Source organism: Sphaerodactylus townsendi, linkage group LG02 (genome assembly GCF_021028975.2).
Source record: "Sphaerodactylus townsendi isolate TG3544 linkage group LG02, MPM_Stown_v2.3, whole genome shotgun sequence".
Classification (NCBI taxonomy): domain Eukaryota; kingdom Metazoa; phylum Chordata; class Lepidosauria; order Squamata; family Sphaerodactylidae; genus Sphaerodactylus; species Sphaerodactylus townsendi.
Genome location: NC_059426.1, coordinates 117003188 through 117016924, shown reverse-complemented (window position 1 = coordinate 117016924; position 13737 = coordinate 117003188). Strand labels below are relative to the sequence as shown.

At 46.2% G+C, this 13737-nt stretch overlaps 1 protein-coding gene across 1 annotated transcript; it reads right to left on the bottom strand.

Annotated features, from left to right (window-relative positions):
- Window positions 1–3: 3 nt before the first annotated feature.
- On the bottom strand, window positions 4–13320 carry FAM180B (family with sequence similarity 180 member B). Its single transcript, XM_048484594.1, has 3 exons — window positions 13026–13320; window positions 4346–4407; window positions 4–1936 (listed from the first exon to the last, which is right to left on the bottom strand). Exons 1-3 carry the CDS (start codon window positions 13318–13320, stop codon window positions 1496–1498), a joined length of 798 nt encoding a protein of 265 aa, XP_048340551.1. The 3' UTR covers window positions 4–1495.
- Window positions 13321–13737: the final 417 nt, after the last annotated feature.

Sequence of the window (13737 nt, the reverse complement as noted above, 5' to 3'; positions counted from 1 at the left end):
TGCTGGATTTGCTTGTATATTTAATGTGGTATTTGATCAAGAACATCTGATTGCTTCACTTAACCAATTCCAGAAATAAGAATGTACATGCTTTGCTTAAGGTTAATTATAAAGTAGTTAATGATAAAATAAAATAGAGCATTAATCCTCTGCCTTTTAATGAATTAACAAGCCCTGGCTAATTTAAATAAATTTGCAAAAAAAAAAAAGAAATGCCATCTTGAATGTTGTTTCATTCACTACAGTCACACACGAGAAACAAAATAGGTGGGAAAATAAAGTGGTTCCTGAACTGACAACTCTAACAATTAACATTGCCCCCACAAGTTAATCAACTGAGACTTTAGGATGTTTGTAGCAACAGAAAAGAGCAAGAGTTCAGTAGCACCTTAAAGACTAACAAAAATTTCTCGCAGGATATGAACTTTCATGAGTCACATCTCACTTCTTCACATTTCACATTTTTAGGATTCTTAATCTAATGATTAAAGTCTATGATTGTGTTATATACATGACAGAGAACAATGATTACTGTCTTGGCTACTGTATGGATTGATAAGGGAAGCAGTCTTCAGACTAGGTGCCTATGTAGGAAATAATCTGTGTACATGTTAGCAGGTGTTAGTTCTGCGTGCTGAACAGTAAAAGCAAATGAAAGCAATATTCAGTCACCAACTCATTAAAAGAATCAGGTAGTACCTCCACGAAAGATGTCTACCTAAGACCCTGGAGAGCTGCTGTCTGTCAGAGACCACAATATTGATCCTGAAAACCCAACAAATGTATTCAGTATAAGGCGCTTTATGTGTTCAATTCCAGTGCTGGATGAGAAAAGCCACACTTCTTCAGAATTGCATATCCTATAAGGAGAACTGCAGGAGGCAGGCTCTGGCCTGTTCCACACAGGCCAAAACAGCGCCCCAGGCACGGTAAAAACAGCGTTCCTGGGACGCTGTTCACTCAGCTGCCACCTCCAAAAGACGGAAACAGCATTATGCAACCGGTGCCGAGCGAATGGCTCCAGGTTGAGGGCGGCGCTTTTAGGCACGTCCTGTTTTTTAAAAACTTACCTTCTCTCCCTGTGCAGCTCTGCAGGAATGGGGAGTCACATCCACTCTGCCCTCCAATCCCTGGGGTGTCGCCATGGCCAAGGGGAGGTTTCCCCTCGTCCCTGCGGAGCTCTGCAGGGAAAGAAGGTCAGTTTTTTTAAAAACAAGAGGCACCTCCACAGGCCACGGCAGCTCCAGGGCCACTCGCACGGAAACGTGCAAACAGTCCTGGGGCTCCACCAGCATCATGTATGCCGGTGTGTAGCTGCTTCACTAGCCAGTGAGGAATGGACCTCTGCCTTGAGTTGATCATGGAAATATAATTTTTTAAGATAAGAGATCTATGGTATATCAGAGAAAATGTACACATTGTATATTAATGTACATATCGTAAGAGTTATAGGATTGATAGTTGATATTTTTGCCTCAGAGTCTCCTCAGGGTCTTCAGTTCATGATTAGCTTAGACTGATAGGAATTTTTCAGTGCAGTAATATAAAAAGGTATTTCCTGCCAGGGCCTTGAGGCCAGAAGCTGAACAGAATCCATAGATTCCACAGGACAGACCTGTTTACAGAGCTCACGGATTATTTCAGTGATCAACTGTGAGAAAAGATTGATCCAGAGGTTTTTCTCCAGGCCTTGGATGGCTCGAATCTGGTAAGCACAGTAAACAGCAGTGAAAACAAGCTGCTCAAATTCTTCTGCAGTTATAGAAATATCAGATTGTGAAAGATGATCCAAGTGCTCCTCAATACCAGCCGGCTGTTTTGGAATCTCATGCTGAAAGATCTGGAGTAACCGTTTTGCAGGACGCAGTGAGGCCACCTCTTCATCCTGAAATCTGATTGAGTCATTGGTCATACTTGTAATGCCTCCCCAAAGTAACTGAAAGAGAATGAATGAAAACATGATGGTCAAAGGGCAGTTCTTCTCCAAAATGTGTAAACTGGTCAGCCTGCAAGTGCCCTGGGATAGGGGTTATTTTTCCATCACAGTATGTAGCTTTGCTCACTTGCTTGAGTGAGGTGAATAAGCAATACTGAACAACTCCTGAAAGTATTCAAACATTCCTGTATAAGACACTATGTTCATTCCTGTTCTTTGTTCATAGGGTGAAATTGGCTCAGAAGAGGTAACAGGCACCATAAAGAGTGCTTACTGCATAGAGAATCCTGTCTTTGGCCAAGGGCTGGATTTTGTGACTTTTGGAACTATTCTAGCCCCTGATTGTACACCCTCTCCCCTCAATCCAGGCCTTTCCTCATAGTTATTTCTTAGCCTTCAATAGTCTGTGGACTTGTTGCTTACATGAGATGCCTATCCAATATGCGTTTGATGGCTCCGTAATTTCCATTTTCCTCAGTCTGTCTATGCTAGTCCAATGACTGCAACTGCAGATGGAGTAGGAAACTTAGTGATAATGAGGCAGATCCGGAGGAAAGCAAATGCTTCTGTGGGATTATCCAAAGCCGTATACCTACCACATTCCTGTTTCTAGAATCCTAAGTCAAATATAGAATCATAGAGTTGGAAGAGACCCCAAGGGCCATCAAGTCCAACCCCCTGCAATGCAGGAACACACAATCAAAGCACTCCCGACATATGCTCATCCAGCCTCTGTTTAAAAACCTCCAAAGAAGGAGACTCCACCATTCTCCAAGACAGTGAATTCCACTGTCGAACAGCCCTGATGGTCAGAAAGTTCTTCCTAATATTTAGGTGGAATCTCTTTTCCTTCACCTTGAATCCATTACTCCGTGTCCTAGTCTCTGAGGCAGCAGAAAACAAATATAATGAAGGCAACTCCGATATAGATGCATTGTGTGTGTGAATAGCATCAGGGTACATTAAATTAATGAACATTAAGTGAAGATATGAACACATGTTTTGTACAGAATCAGACAGATGGTCCATCAAGATCAGGATCACCTGCTCAGACTGGCAGCAACTCATCAGGGTTCCAGACAGAGATCTTTCACATCACTTTTTACCTTATCCTTTTAGCTGGAGGTGCTGGTAATTGAACCTGAGACCTTCTGCATGCCAAGCAGATGTTCTAATACTGAGCCATAGCCCCTCCTCTGAACAGCAGTCCTCTACATCTATTGGTTTGGACTTTGTGAATGGATTTAGCCACAATGTAAAGCAGCTCACATAAGCAATACCACCATTGCTTTGGTGTGTCTGTGTATGTTCAGGAATTGGCTTTTTAAAACAAGTTTGTATTGGGAGAAAATAAGACATATACAATTAATAAATTACGTGTGGACCCACTTTTCCAGTTAAGGCTAAACATAGGCTGCAGTTCTTTAAAAAAAAGTGAGGATTATTACCTTCACTAAAGTGGCATGATCACCATAATAATGTTGACTGGCCAATAATGAATGCATTCTCATTCAAACCCGCTATGCCTCTGCAAATGATGCAGGAGCCTTCCAGTTGCATGTATCAGCAGCAGGTGGATCCTTACAATGCAGGCTATGCTTTGACATGTGAATTGGGTTGTGTGTGTCTTTTCCATGTGGGTACAACAACTTACATTCACAGCTGTGACTGAAAGCTGTACCCACATGGAAAATCTATGCATTGCCCAGTTCACACAAATCAAGATCACATGTATCATGTTCCGAAACATTCAGCTGGCAGTCTTCCCCAACACAAGAAATGGATGCCACTGTAACATCCACATGTATCTACATTGAGGAGAGTCCCAGTCATACATTCACTCCTCTCCTCAGCAAAGCTCAGAGAACTCTAATGGTCAGAAATAGCCTGAGGGTGCCATCTGGTGGCCCATCATTTCGAAAAGCGCCCATCATTTCGAAAAGCAGTCAGTTGTGCTTTCCAGCATTCCAATTAAAGCTGAAGTATTTGAGGATAAGTGACCATGAAAGAAAACCTGGAATCCTCAGCGAAGCAGAACACTTATTTCAGTATTGTGCTGCTAAGAATAATATTTTCTGTCAAAACGAAGGAATCAAGAAAAACAAGACCTAGTAACACTATGCTGCCCCCCTTCTGCAAAACAATTGACACAGGCACCTGAGGCACGAGAATCAGCAAGCAACTGAAGCGGGATCCTTTTACCACTTCTCTAATCCAGGCAACCATACTTCTCTGAGGGCCAACAACATGACTAGCTGGGGTAGCTGCATGCCTAGATGTTGGTGTAAAGGTTGAACAGGCAAGGTGGATGCCTGTTCTATTAAGCCAGGATGATGGGTAGAGATGGGACTCAGGAAATGAAAGTATTGAATATCCTAATTGTTTCCCTCAAGGCATCACTTTAATTACCTCTAGCATGATGTTGACATTCTCAAACCCATTTGACTCTGCAAGATCTCTGGGATGACCATCTGAAAAACAAAAAAAAGGATCCATTTTATTAAGCAAGCAATGTCGTCTGACCTTTCTCCTTTATACACATAATAGTACAGCTGTAACATTTTAAATATACTATTCTATGTAAAGCAATTATAACACTAAGATCAAATTACAAGCCCAAACTCAGAGCCACATTAAACTTCTCTCATTTAGTTGAATTGTGTGTGCGTGTGCGTGTGCGTGTGCGTGTGCGTGTGCGTGTGCGTGTGCGTGTGCGTGTGCGTGTGCGTGTGTGTGTGTGTGTGCGAGAGAGAGAGAGAGAGAGAGATTGATTATCCAGTTATTCCTGCAGGTATGCCAATGTTACCCAAATAAGTCTGGTCTATTTCCTTACTTTGGAGAACTAGCAGGGAACAGCCTTTACATTGTGAGAGGCTGGGTGGGGTTTGCACCAGTTTATGCAGAATCTAGATTAGAAATATATCACATATCTATATATAGATGGATATAGGTTAGTGATGCATGTATGAACACTGTATCATAGTGATGCATGTTCTGTGGCATCAGGACATGGCAAAACTGTACACACCTTCTTACATCTTCATAGCATTCATAAACATGGTAGCTATAACCTTCCCTACTTACCCCCTTTTCATTATATTTTTAGGCATTCCCTCCCTCTCCCCCCAAGAGCTCTGTGCAGTGTCCAAGATTCTCCCCTGTTCCATTTATCCCCCCCGCCGCCCGCAAGATCTCTGTGAAGTAGGTAAGGCTGAGAGTGAGTGTCTGATCCAAGGTCATCCAGTGTGCATCATGGCTGAATGTGGATTTTAACCCAAGTCTTTTCATCCCTTTAACAACCATTTTACCATCTTGTCTGGGCTTGTGAAGGAGGAGCACTTATCCAGCTATTCATGCAGGTCTGCCAGTGTTACCCAAATCAGTCTATTCCCTTTTACTTGCGGAACTAGTGAGGAACAGACTTTGCAGTGTGAGAGGCTGAGTGGGGTTTACACCAGTTTATACAGAGTCCAGATCCCCTTAGAAGTCCACACAAAAACCAGAATTAAGGAGAAGCTTTACAACTTCACTAAGAATTAAAAATAATAAAAAATACACAAGTAAGCTGCAAACACATACACAGAGAGTTTCAAGGAGCCTAGGAAATAAAGAGATCAACAGGGGCAACATAGAGGAGAACATTGAGGGAAGGGCAATATTTAGAAGAGGTCCGAGGAAGTGGGGACCAGCACTTTTAGCAGGGTACAACAGAGCAAGATCCAAGGGTGAATTGCCCTGGTTTGGGACCATGGGAATTCCAAGTCTGGATGAGCCTGGAAAGTTGAAAACAAGGAATTCTGGAAAGCTGATGGTTCTCTAATGATTGAATAGGAGGTTTAACATTAACTTCAGGGAGAAAGGATTCAGGTGATCCAGCTCGTTCACTGATAGAATCAGGGCATGAGGCATTTACAAGTTCTTTGTGAGGTGAAAGACAGATGTGCCTTCTCAAGGCTGGGTTCCAAATCCAAATTCAAGTGGCCAAGTCTTCAGGGAAGGCACTGTTTGTTGCTATGCATGCCTGAGTTGGGAGGGAGGAAGCATGTGAGGCAAACTCCTTTCAGTATCAAAGTCCATGAATTTTGGCATTCATTTTAGTCTGGACAGTCTATGATACCAAGATATGTCTGGAAGGGCATTTAGAAATGCCCCCCCCCCCATCTAGCTACGGGTTTTTATGGCAACACCAGTCCCTGCTGGAATGCATGTGCCCCCTGACTGTCTGCGAATCCAGGCTCAAGGTACAAACAAGTGGTGTTTTTTCACACTTGGCTTCTTCTGTGTTAACTGACCTTTCTTGTTTCATTGGATGCTCCATCCTTCCTTGGACTATACATGGGTGTCAATATTACACTGTGATGGACTGCACAAATTAATAAGGTTTGGAAGTGCAGCCAAAAATAAAATGCAGTCACAGAGTCCAAGGGGGGAAAAAACTTCATTGGAATTGAACAGCACTCTGATTGGGTAAGATGACCTGTGCTCTGATTGGTGGAGCAACAAGCCGACTAATAGAGGGAGCGGGTATCTCTCTGAGAGGGAAGAAACTGAACATTTTTGGATTTGGATTCCTGCATGTTAACATCAAGTCCGTTAAGTTGATGAGCCAGTTTGGTGAAAAAGTTAAGAATAGGTGGATTCTAATCTGGAGACTGGATTTGATTCCCCATTCCTCCACATGAGCAGCGGATTTCAATCCGGTGAACTGGATTTGTTTCCCTGCTCCTACACATAAAACCTGCTGGGTGACCTTGGATCAGACACATTTCTCTCTGTACTCTCTCAGCCCACCTACCTCACAAGGTGTCTGTTGTGGCGAGAAGAAGGGAAAGAATTTGTACACCGCTTTGAGATTCCTGACGATTGAGAAAAGTGGGGTATAAATCCAGACTCTTCTTTTTCTTAGCTGTGTGTGAAATATGAGAGGATCTAAGTCAGAAAGTGAATCTGATCTGAAATACGGTGTGAGCAGAAAATACACAAAGAATCGGAAGTTTATTTATTGATCAAGGTAAAGGTGGAATAGTAGAGAGACTTTCCACAGTGACCATAAATAAATGGTGAGGGGAATATATCTTCTGGGAGGTAGAAGAATTTCTTTAAGTTAGAAATGAAGTTATACTCATAGGAGTCCCTGTCTGCTGATCTGCTGAAGTTATTACACGAGGGAGTTTTCTGTAGAGTGGCTGTCTAACAGTGGAGAAGCTGTGTGTAATGAGAGAAGGAATGCCAGCCTGTCAGAACCCAGAGTCCTCTTGAATCCAAAAGTCAGTAACATGTAAGAGTAACTCAAGACAAAATTGCACTTTCGTATGAAATCTAACATCTAAGAAACTGAGAAACTTAGAAAGCGTGATAAAATCCTATGCCTGCAACAGAAACCTAAGGCTCATTCCGCACATGCAGCATAATGCACTTTCAAACTGCTTTCAGTGCTCTTTGAAGCTGTGCAGAATAGCAAAATCCACTTGCAAACAGTTGTGAAAGTGGTTTGAAAATGCATTATTTTGCGTGTGCGGAAGGGGCCTAAGATTGTACATAGCATACTTCTGCCTGATTTCCATCTGCTGATATTCTTCATAATTCCATCTTTATTTGTTAAATAAATTTTCCTTTTAAATTGTTTGTACTTGCCTCAGTTCTCCAGCACCATTTTCAAGGGTATTTGTCTGAAAAATAAAAGGTATTCTACACCTTAGGGAGGAACAATGTTAGAACTATAGCATGTAACTATCACAGGCTACTCAGTCCCAAGTGACCCAAAAGACAAAAGGAAAGAAAATCTGCCTCACAGTGATAGAAAAGCATAGAGTGGCAGTGGGGGTCTCCACATAGACATATAGAGTTAGTAGCAGGGAAAGAGTCCACTTCTAACAGCAGAGATGGTGTCCTAAGAGTCACACTACAACACTTAGTAAGCACAACTAGAACTGACAATGGCAGCAAAGTGATTACTCTCTAGTCAAAAATGTGTTCCTTTTCTGGTGTCTTTTAATAACTGAGCCTGATTAACTGGTTGTATCCACTACTGGAACAAAAGAACACTTTCACAGTCACTGAGGCTTTGATGACATCTAGATCATACTATTGTAATGCATTCTACTCATGTAGACTTCCCTTCTGCTGCTTATTTATTAGCAGCAGTAAGAGAGATCACATTACACTTGTTTTATGAGAACAGCACTTATACATGTTTGTGTTTGTTAAATGCCATCAAGTAGCTTTTGACCTATGATAACCATATAAATCAATGTCCTCCAAAACATCATATAGTTAACACCTTTGGTCAGGTCTTGCACACTAAGGATCATGGCTTCCTTCATAGAGTCAATCCACCTCGGGTGTTCCTCTTTTTGTGCTGCCCAGTGGCGTAGCGCCAACGGGACAGGGGGGCATGATGCCCCAGGCATGCGGCGCAATGGGGGCATGGGCAGAGCATTCCGGGGGTGTTCTGGGGTGGGGGCGCTGCAGCAGGGGTATAGGGGTTGCACGTGCCCAGGGCGCAGTTCCCCCGCCCCTGCTACTGCCTTCAACTTTTCCTATCATTATTGTATTTTCCACTGACTGCTGTCTTCTCATAAGGTGTCCAAAGTATGCTAGCTTCGGTTTAGTCATTTAAGCTAGGGAGAGTTCAGACTTAATTTGATGTATTATAGAGTCCACTGATTTGTCTTTTTGGCAGTCCACCATACCTATAAAACTCTCTTCTAACACCTCATTTCAAAGGAATCTACTTTCTCCCTGTCAACTTTCCTCATTATCCAACTTTCACACTTATGAACAGTAATGTGGAATATTTTGGCATGAATTAACTTGATCTTGGTGACCAGAAACACATCTTTACACAAGGTGTAAACAGGCATGTGGACAGGGGTGAACCGGTGGACATTGTCTACTTGGATTTCCAAAAGGCTTTTGACAAAGTTCCTCACCAGAGACTGTTGAGAAAACTCAGCAATCAAGGAATAAGAGGGGAAGTCCTCCTATGGATTAAAAACTGGTTGAGAAACAGGAAACAAAGAGTGGGTGTAAATGGGAAGTTCTCACAATGGAGAGATGTCGGGAGTGGTGTCCCCCAAGGATCCGTTTTGGGACCAGTGCTCTTTAACCTATTCATAAATGACCTGGAAGTAGGGGTGGGTAGCGTGGTGGCCAAGTTTGCAGATGATACCAAATTATGTAGGGTGGTGAGGAACCACAAAGGATTCTTGAAAACTCCAAAGCGGGACCTTGATAAATTAGGTGAGTGGGCTCCAGAAATGGCAAATGCAGTTCAATGTAGCAAAATGTAAAGTGATGAGTGCACATAGGGCAAAAATCCAAATTTCACATACAGCTACAGGGGGTCAGTGCTATCAGTCACAGACCAGGAAAGGGATTTAAGTCTTAGTTGAAGTAGTTCCATGAGAATGTCAACTCAATGCATGGCAGCTGTAAAAGAGCAAACTCTATGCTGGGGATCATTAGAAAGGAATTGATAATAAAACTGCAAAGATTGTCATGCCCTTATATAAAGCAGTGGTGCGACCGCGCCCGGAGTACTGTCCAGTTCTGGTCAGCATCTCAAAAAAGGATATTGAGGAGATAGAAAAAGTGCAGAGAAGGGCAACAAGGATGATTGAGGGACTGGAGCACCTTCCTATGAGGAGGCTGCAGCGTTTGGGACTCTTTAGTTTGGAGAGGCGGCTGAGGGGATATGATTGAAGTCTACAAAATTATGCATGGGGTAGAAAATGTTGACAGAGAGACATTTTTCTCTCTTTCTCACAATACTAGAACCAGGGGACATTCATTGAAAATGCTGGGGGGAAGAATTAGGACTAATAAAAGGAAACACTTCTTCACGCAACGTGTGATTGGTGTTTGGAATATGCTGCCACAGGAGGTGGTGATAGCCACTAACCTGGATAGCTTTAAAAGGGGCTTGGACAGATTTATGGAGGAAAAGTTGATTTATGGCTACCAATCTTGATCCTCTTTGATCTGAGATTGCAAATGCCTTAACAGACCAGGTGATCGGGAGCAACAGCCGCAGAAGGCCATTGCGTTCACATCCTACATGTGAGCTCCCAAAGGCACCTGGTGGGCCACTGCGAGTAGCAGAGAGCTGGACTAGATGGACTTTGGTCTGATCCAGCTGGCTTGTTCTTATGTTCTTAATAATCTTCTGTAGTTTCTTCATGGCCGCCTTTTCCGGTCTCAGCCTCCTTCTGATTTATCTCTTGCAGTTCCCCCTTTGGGTGGGTGATGGAGCCAAGGAACAGAAAGTCTTGAACAATTTCAATTTCATCATCATCAATTTCATACATTCCCAGGCACAATTAAAGGGGGTGATTTTGACCATTAAAGTCTTATTTGGTTTAGATCCGAGGTATCTTATGAGTACATTGTAGGGTGACATTTAGCAGCACCGTGAGGCAGGCATGCCCGATAACTTCACGACCTTCTGGTCGCACCCATCCCATCCCCCACCCCCCGGTGAGTCACAGGTCATGAACTACCTGGCTCACAACCACCAGGTGTCCCAGACAAAGGGACAATAGAGCCTTTGCCCCCAGGTGTGGATTAGACCCAGACGCAGACACTTCCTCCCGCACGTAGCAGCCCGATGAGATCATGCATCACATGATGATCTCCCGGTCTCCCGTTCTCCCGGATCCACCCCTTCACACGCCCCCGCTGTAACCCTAATAAAAGGTGCCAGAAACTAGCATGCGGCAGAGTTGCCAGGATCCGCGGACCCAGCTCGCTGCTGGCTCTCTCCACCAGATGATATCTCGATCTCGTCTGGTTCCTCGACAGCAGACGCGCGACTACAAGCTGGTGCCGAAGTAGGGAATCCTCGAACCTCCCACCCTGCTTACGTCGCCTGGGAAAGGGCGGTACCGGCGTCCGCTGGCTCCGCGCACCCAGGGACCCACCCCCCGGTACCGCCCATCCGCTCGATAGGCGCATCCAGGCACTCGAGTTCTAGGACACTCTCGTCCTGACGAACCAATGGTAAGTATGGGAGCTTGCAAAAGCAGGGCTTATGACAAACGTTAAGCGAATTGAAGCTAGCTTAAAAGCGGCAGGGTCTCCGTGAGAGGGGAGCTGCGCCAGGTGGTTGAGGAAGATTGAAGCTCAATGTCCATGGTACCCAGAAAGGGGACATTGGAATCTTAAGGATTGGGAAAACATCGGAGCACTCTGCACAGAGAGCCTGCAGCCGCCGATGTAGCTGCTATTGACGTGGAGGCAATGCTATGTCGCCATCAGCCTGCAGGTCTATGGCTCTCTTGCCGTAGATCACCTCCTTCGACCCTTCAGCTTCAATTTCACCCCGGAACTTTCTATCCACTAAACTGTGGGCCTGTCCTCCTTCTGCCTCCCTTGCTTCCCGCCTCCTTCAAATCCTCAGCGGCACCGGGCCAGCTTCCTCCCTTCACCCCGCCTTCATTTTCTGAAGCCACCAAGCACCTCCGTCAGCGCCACGTAATGGCGCTGGGTTTCAAAACCCTAGCAGAGGGTATTAGCCACGATCTGCAAAAAAGGAAACCCTGACGAGGAAGGCGATGCGACATCCTCGCCATGTGCCCGTCCATTAGCACTGATCATGAAGGGGAAGATGGTGTCATTCAGCGGTTGTCGGTACCGCCCCTAGGTTACAACATTCTCACTGAACTCCGCCCAAGGCAATGCGGGATGTAGGAATCACCAGCCCCTATGTGAAGGGCATGTTGAAGCGATGCGCAGAATCACCTAATGGTTCCGAGGACTGGAAAACCACTTTTCACATGCTCCTGAACCCTGCGCGGTATGTGGTCTGGGAAAGCGAGAGTACCGCCAGCAATGCATAAGCTGAGGCAGCCTCTGGCGGCGCCTACACCGCCCCAGCAGCTTTATGGCTCGCGACGCATTTATTAACCTCAATGCGCAGATTGTCCTGCGGAGGTCACCCTTACGATAAAAGCCTCTGAGTGCGTACAAGGCGTTTTTTGAAGAAGGTCCCCAATACGGACAGCCAGCAAAAGTTTCTCTGGCGTCCGGCAAAAGCCTCAAGAGCCCTATGCTGAGTTTGTGAACCCAGGCTCCAGGAGGCCCTCAGGAGGCAAGTTGACGAGGGAGGCCCAGAGGCGAGAGCTCCTTAGCGCCTTGCCAAGGAGAACGCCTCCGCTGAGTGCCGAAAAGCAGTCACAGGTCTAGGTAGGAACCCGAACTGGCCGACATGCTCAAAGCTTGCCAGGATATCGGTCTTAAGCCCATCAAGCCAGCCTTTTAGCCGCAGCCCTCTCCGCTGCCATGAGGCGGCCCGGGCGAGTGTTTCAATTGTAACAGGCCAGGACACTTCCGAGGGATTGTAGACTGCCGGCGGGGGGGCCTACAACCCTGACGGGGGGAGTCCCCTCCACCCAGGGGCCCGAGGCCCCCCAGGGAAGTCTAGGACAGATGCCCCAGTGCCCGCCCCGGGGAGGCCAGCGGGCATCTCCCAGCCCAGAACCAAGGTCTGCACCTCAAACTCTTCCCGAGCTCCCCCCATGAGATCTTTGCTGCCCCGGCTCAGTATAGTGATCCTTTCCCCTCGGAGCCGTCGAGTCGGCCTCGCCGGAGGCCTCTGCCACTAAAGGGAGAACTGCCCATCGTTCCAGGGGTCATTGACTCCAAGATGCCCGAAGCCGCTGCGCCCGGGTATGGACAAACATCCTACAGGAATTGTCCAGCGGGACCAGCTGTGCATCGCTAGCCCTCCTGCCCCACGAGCTACCGCCCGCCCGGTTCGATAGACACGAGCCCAGGTAACCGCCGTGAGAACACGACAGCGCCAGCATGAGTGATGCGACAGGGCAGCCGGGCGTCTGATCCCGAGCAGCAGGGGGCTTGCCCTGCGCCTGGGGGGGGGGAGGGAGGAGAGCAGACTGTGCGACCGGGGCACCTGCCACGCCCTTTGGTCTGCAGCCCGGAGCTTAAGCGACAGCCCACTGTCTGCCCACCGCCCTGGGGCGGGTCGAATGGATAGATCCACCCCACCGCTCTCCCCTCATGTGGACCCACGAGACCCCCCGTTTGGGTAGAGCAGTGGCTGCTACTGCAAAGAAGCGGCTGCCAGCACCAGCTTCGTGAGGAACAATTAGCCGCCCGGCCCACATTGAGATCTCCACCTCGCCGTGGGTTTCCTCTGTCTTTGTGATCAAAAAAAAGGGTGGCGATGGCGACTGCTCCAGGATCTTAGGGCAGTAAAATGCCTGCGTCAGCCTGCAAGGAACGCCCTGCAGGTCCAGAAGGTAAGCTTCTCTGGTCCAGGTGTAGCCATTCTCATGGAAATCCAGCACATGTTTGCCTCTAAAGTCGGTCTGAGCCACATTGGAATCCAGCCGCAGAGGACAAAGGCTCATGCCATTCCCCATCGGCCCCACCTGACCTCTTCTCCCACAGCAACACGGAGAGCTGCCAGCCCCTCCCCTCCTGGGGAGGGAAGACAGAAAACCTGGATGTTTAAACTAGTGTCGTTTCCTCTTAGATGTAATACTCCTAACTTTATGCTCAATAAAAAATGATCCAGCTTGGAAACACCTCCTACAGAATTGGGACAAAAGACTAACCCGATTCCTTTTCAGCCCTGCTTATATTAACTGAATTGCCTTGTTTAAAATTCTCCCATGAAAGCAAGATCTTCAGTAACTGTTTTCTCTGCATTCTTCCTTCTTTCTAAATCCTTCCTATGGATCATTATATTAAGATATGACTCTAATTGTGAATTGTTTAAGTTACTCTGCTAAGAAATACGCTTTAGTATTGATTGGATGCGTCACAAACAAGCACCC

Bases quoted from the DNA above. Each gene is read 5' to 3' on its own strand.
- FAM180B (XM_048484594.1), bottom strand. From the start codon at position 13,320: ATGGGGAATGGCATGAGCCTTTGTCCTCTGCGGCTGGATTCCAATGTG. The intron at 4,408-13,025 runs GTGCTGGCAGCC...TTTGTTTTTCAG, and splicing joins AATTGTTCCTCACGAAGCTG to ATGGTCATCCCAGAGATCTT. The intron at 1,937-4,345 runs GTAATTAAAGTG...ATTCTCTTTCAG, and splicing joins ATGTCAACATCATGCTAGAG to TTACTTTGGGGAGGCATTAC.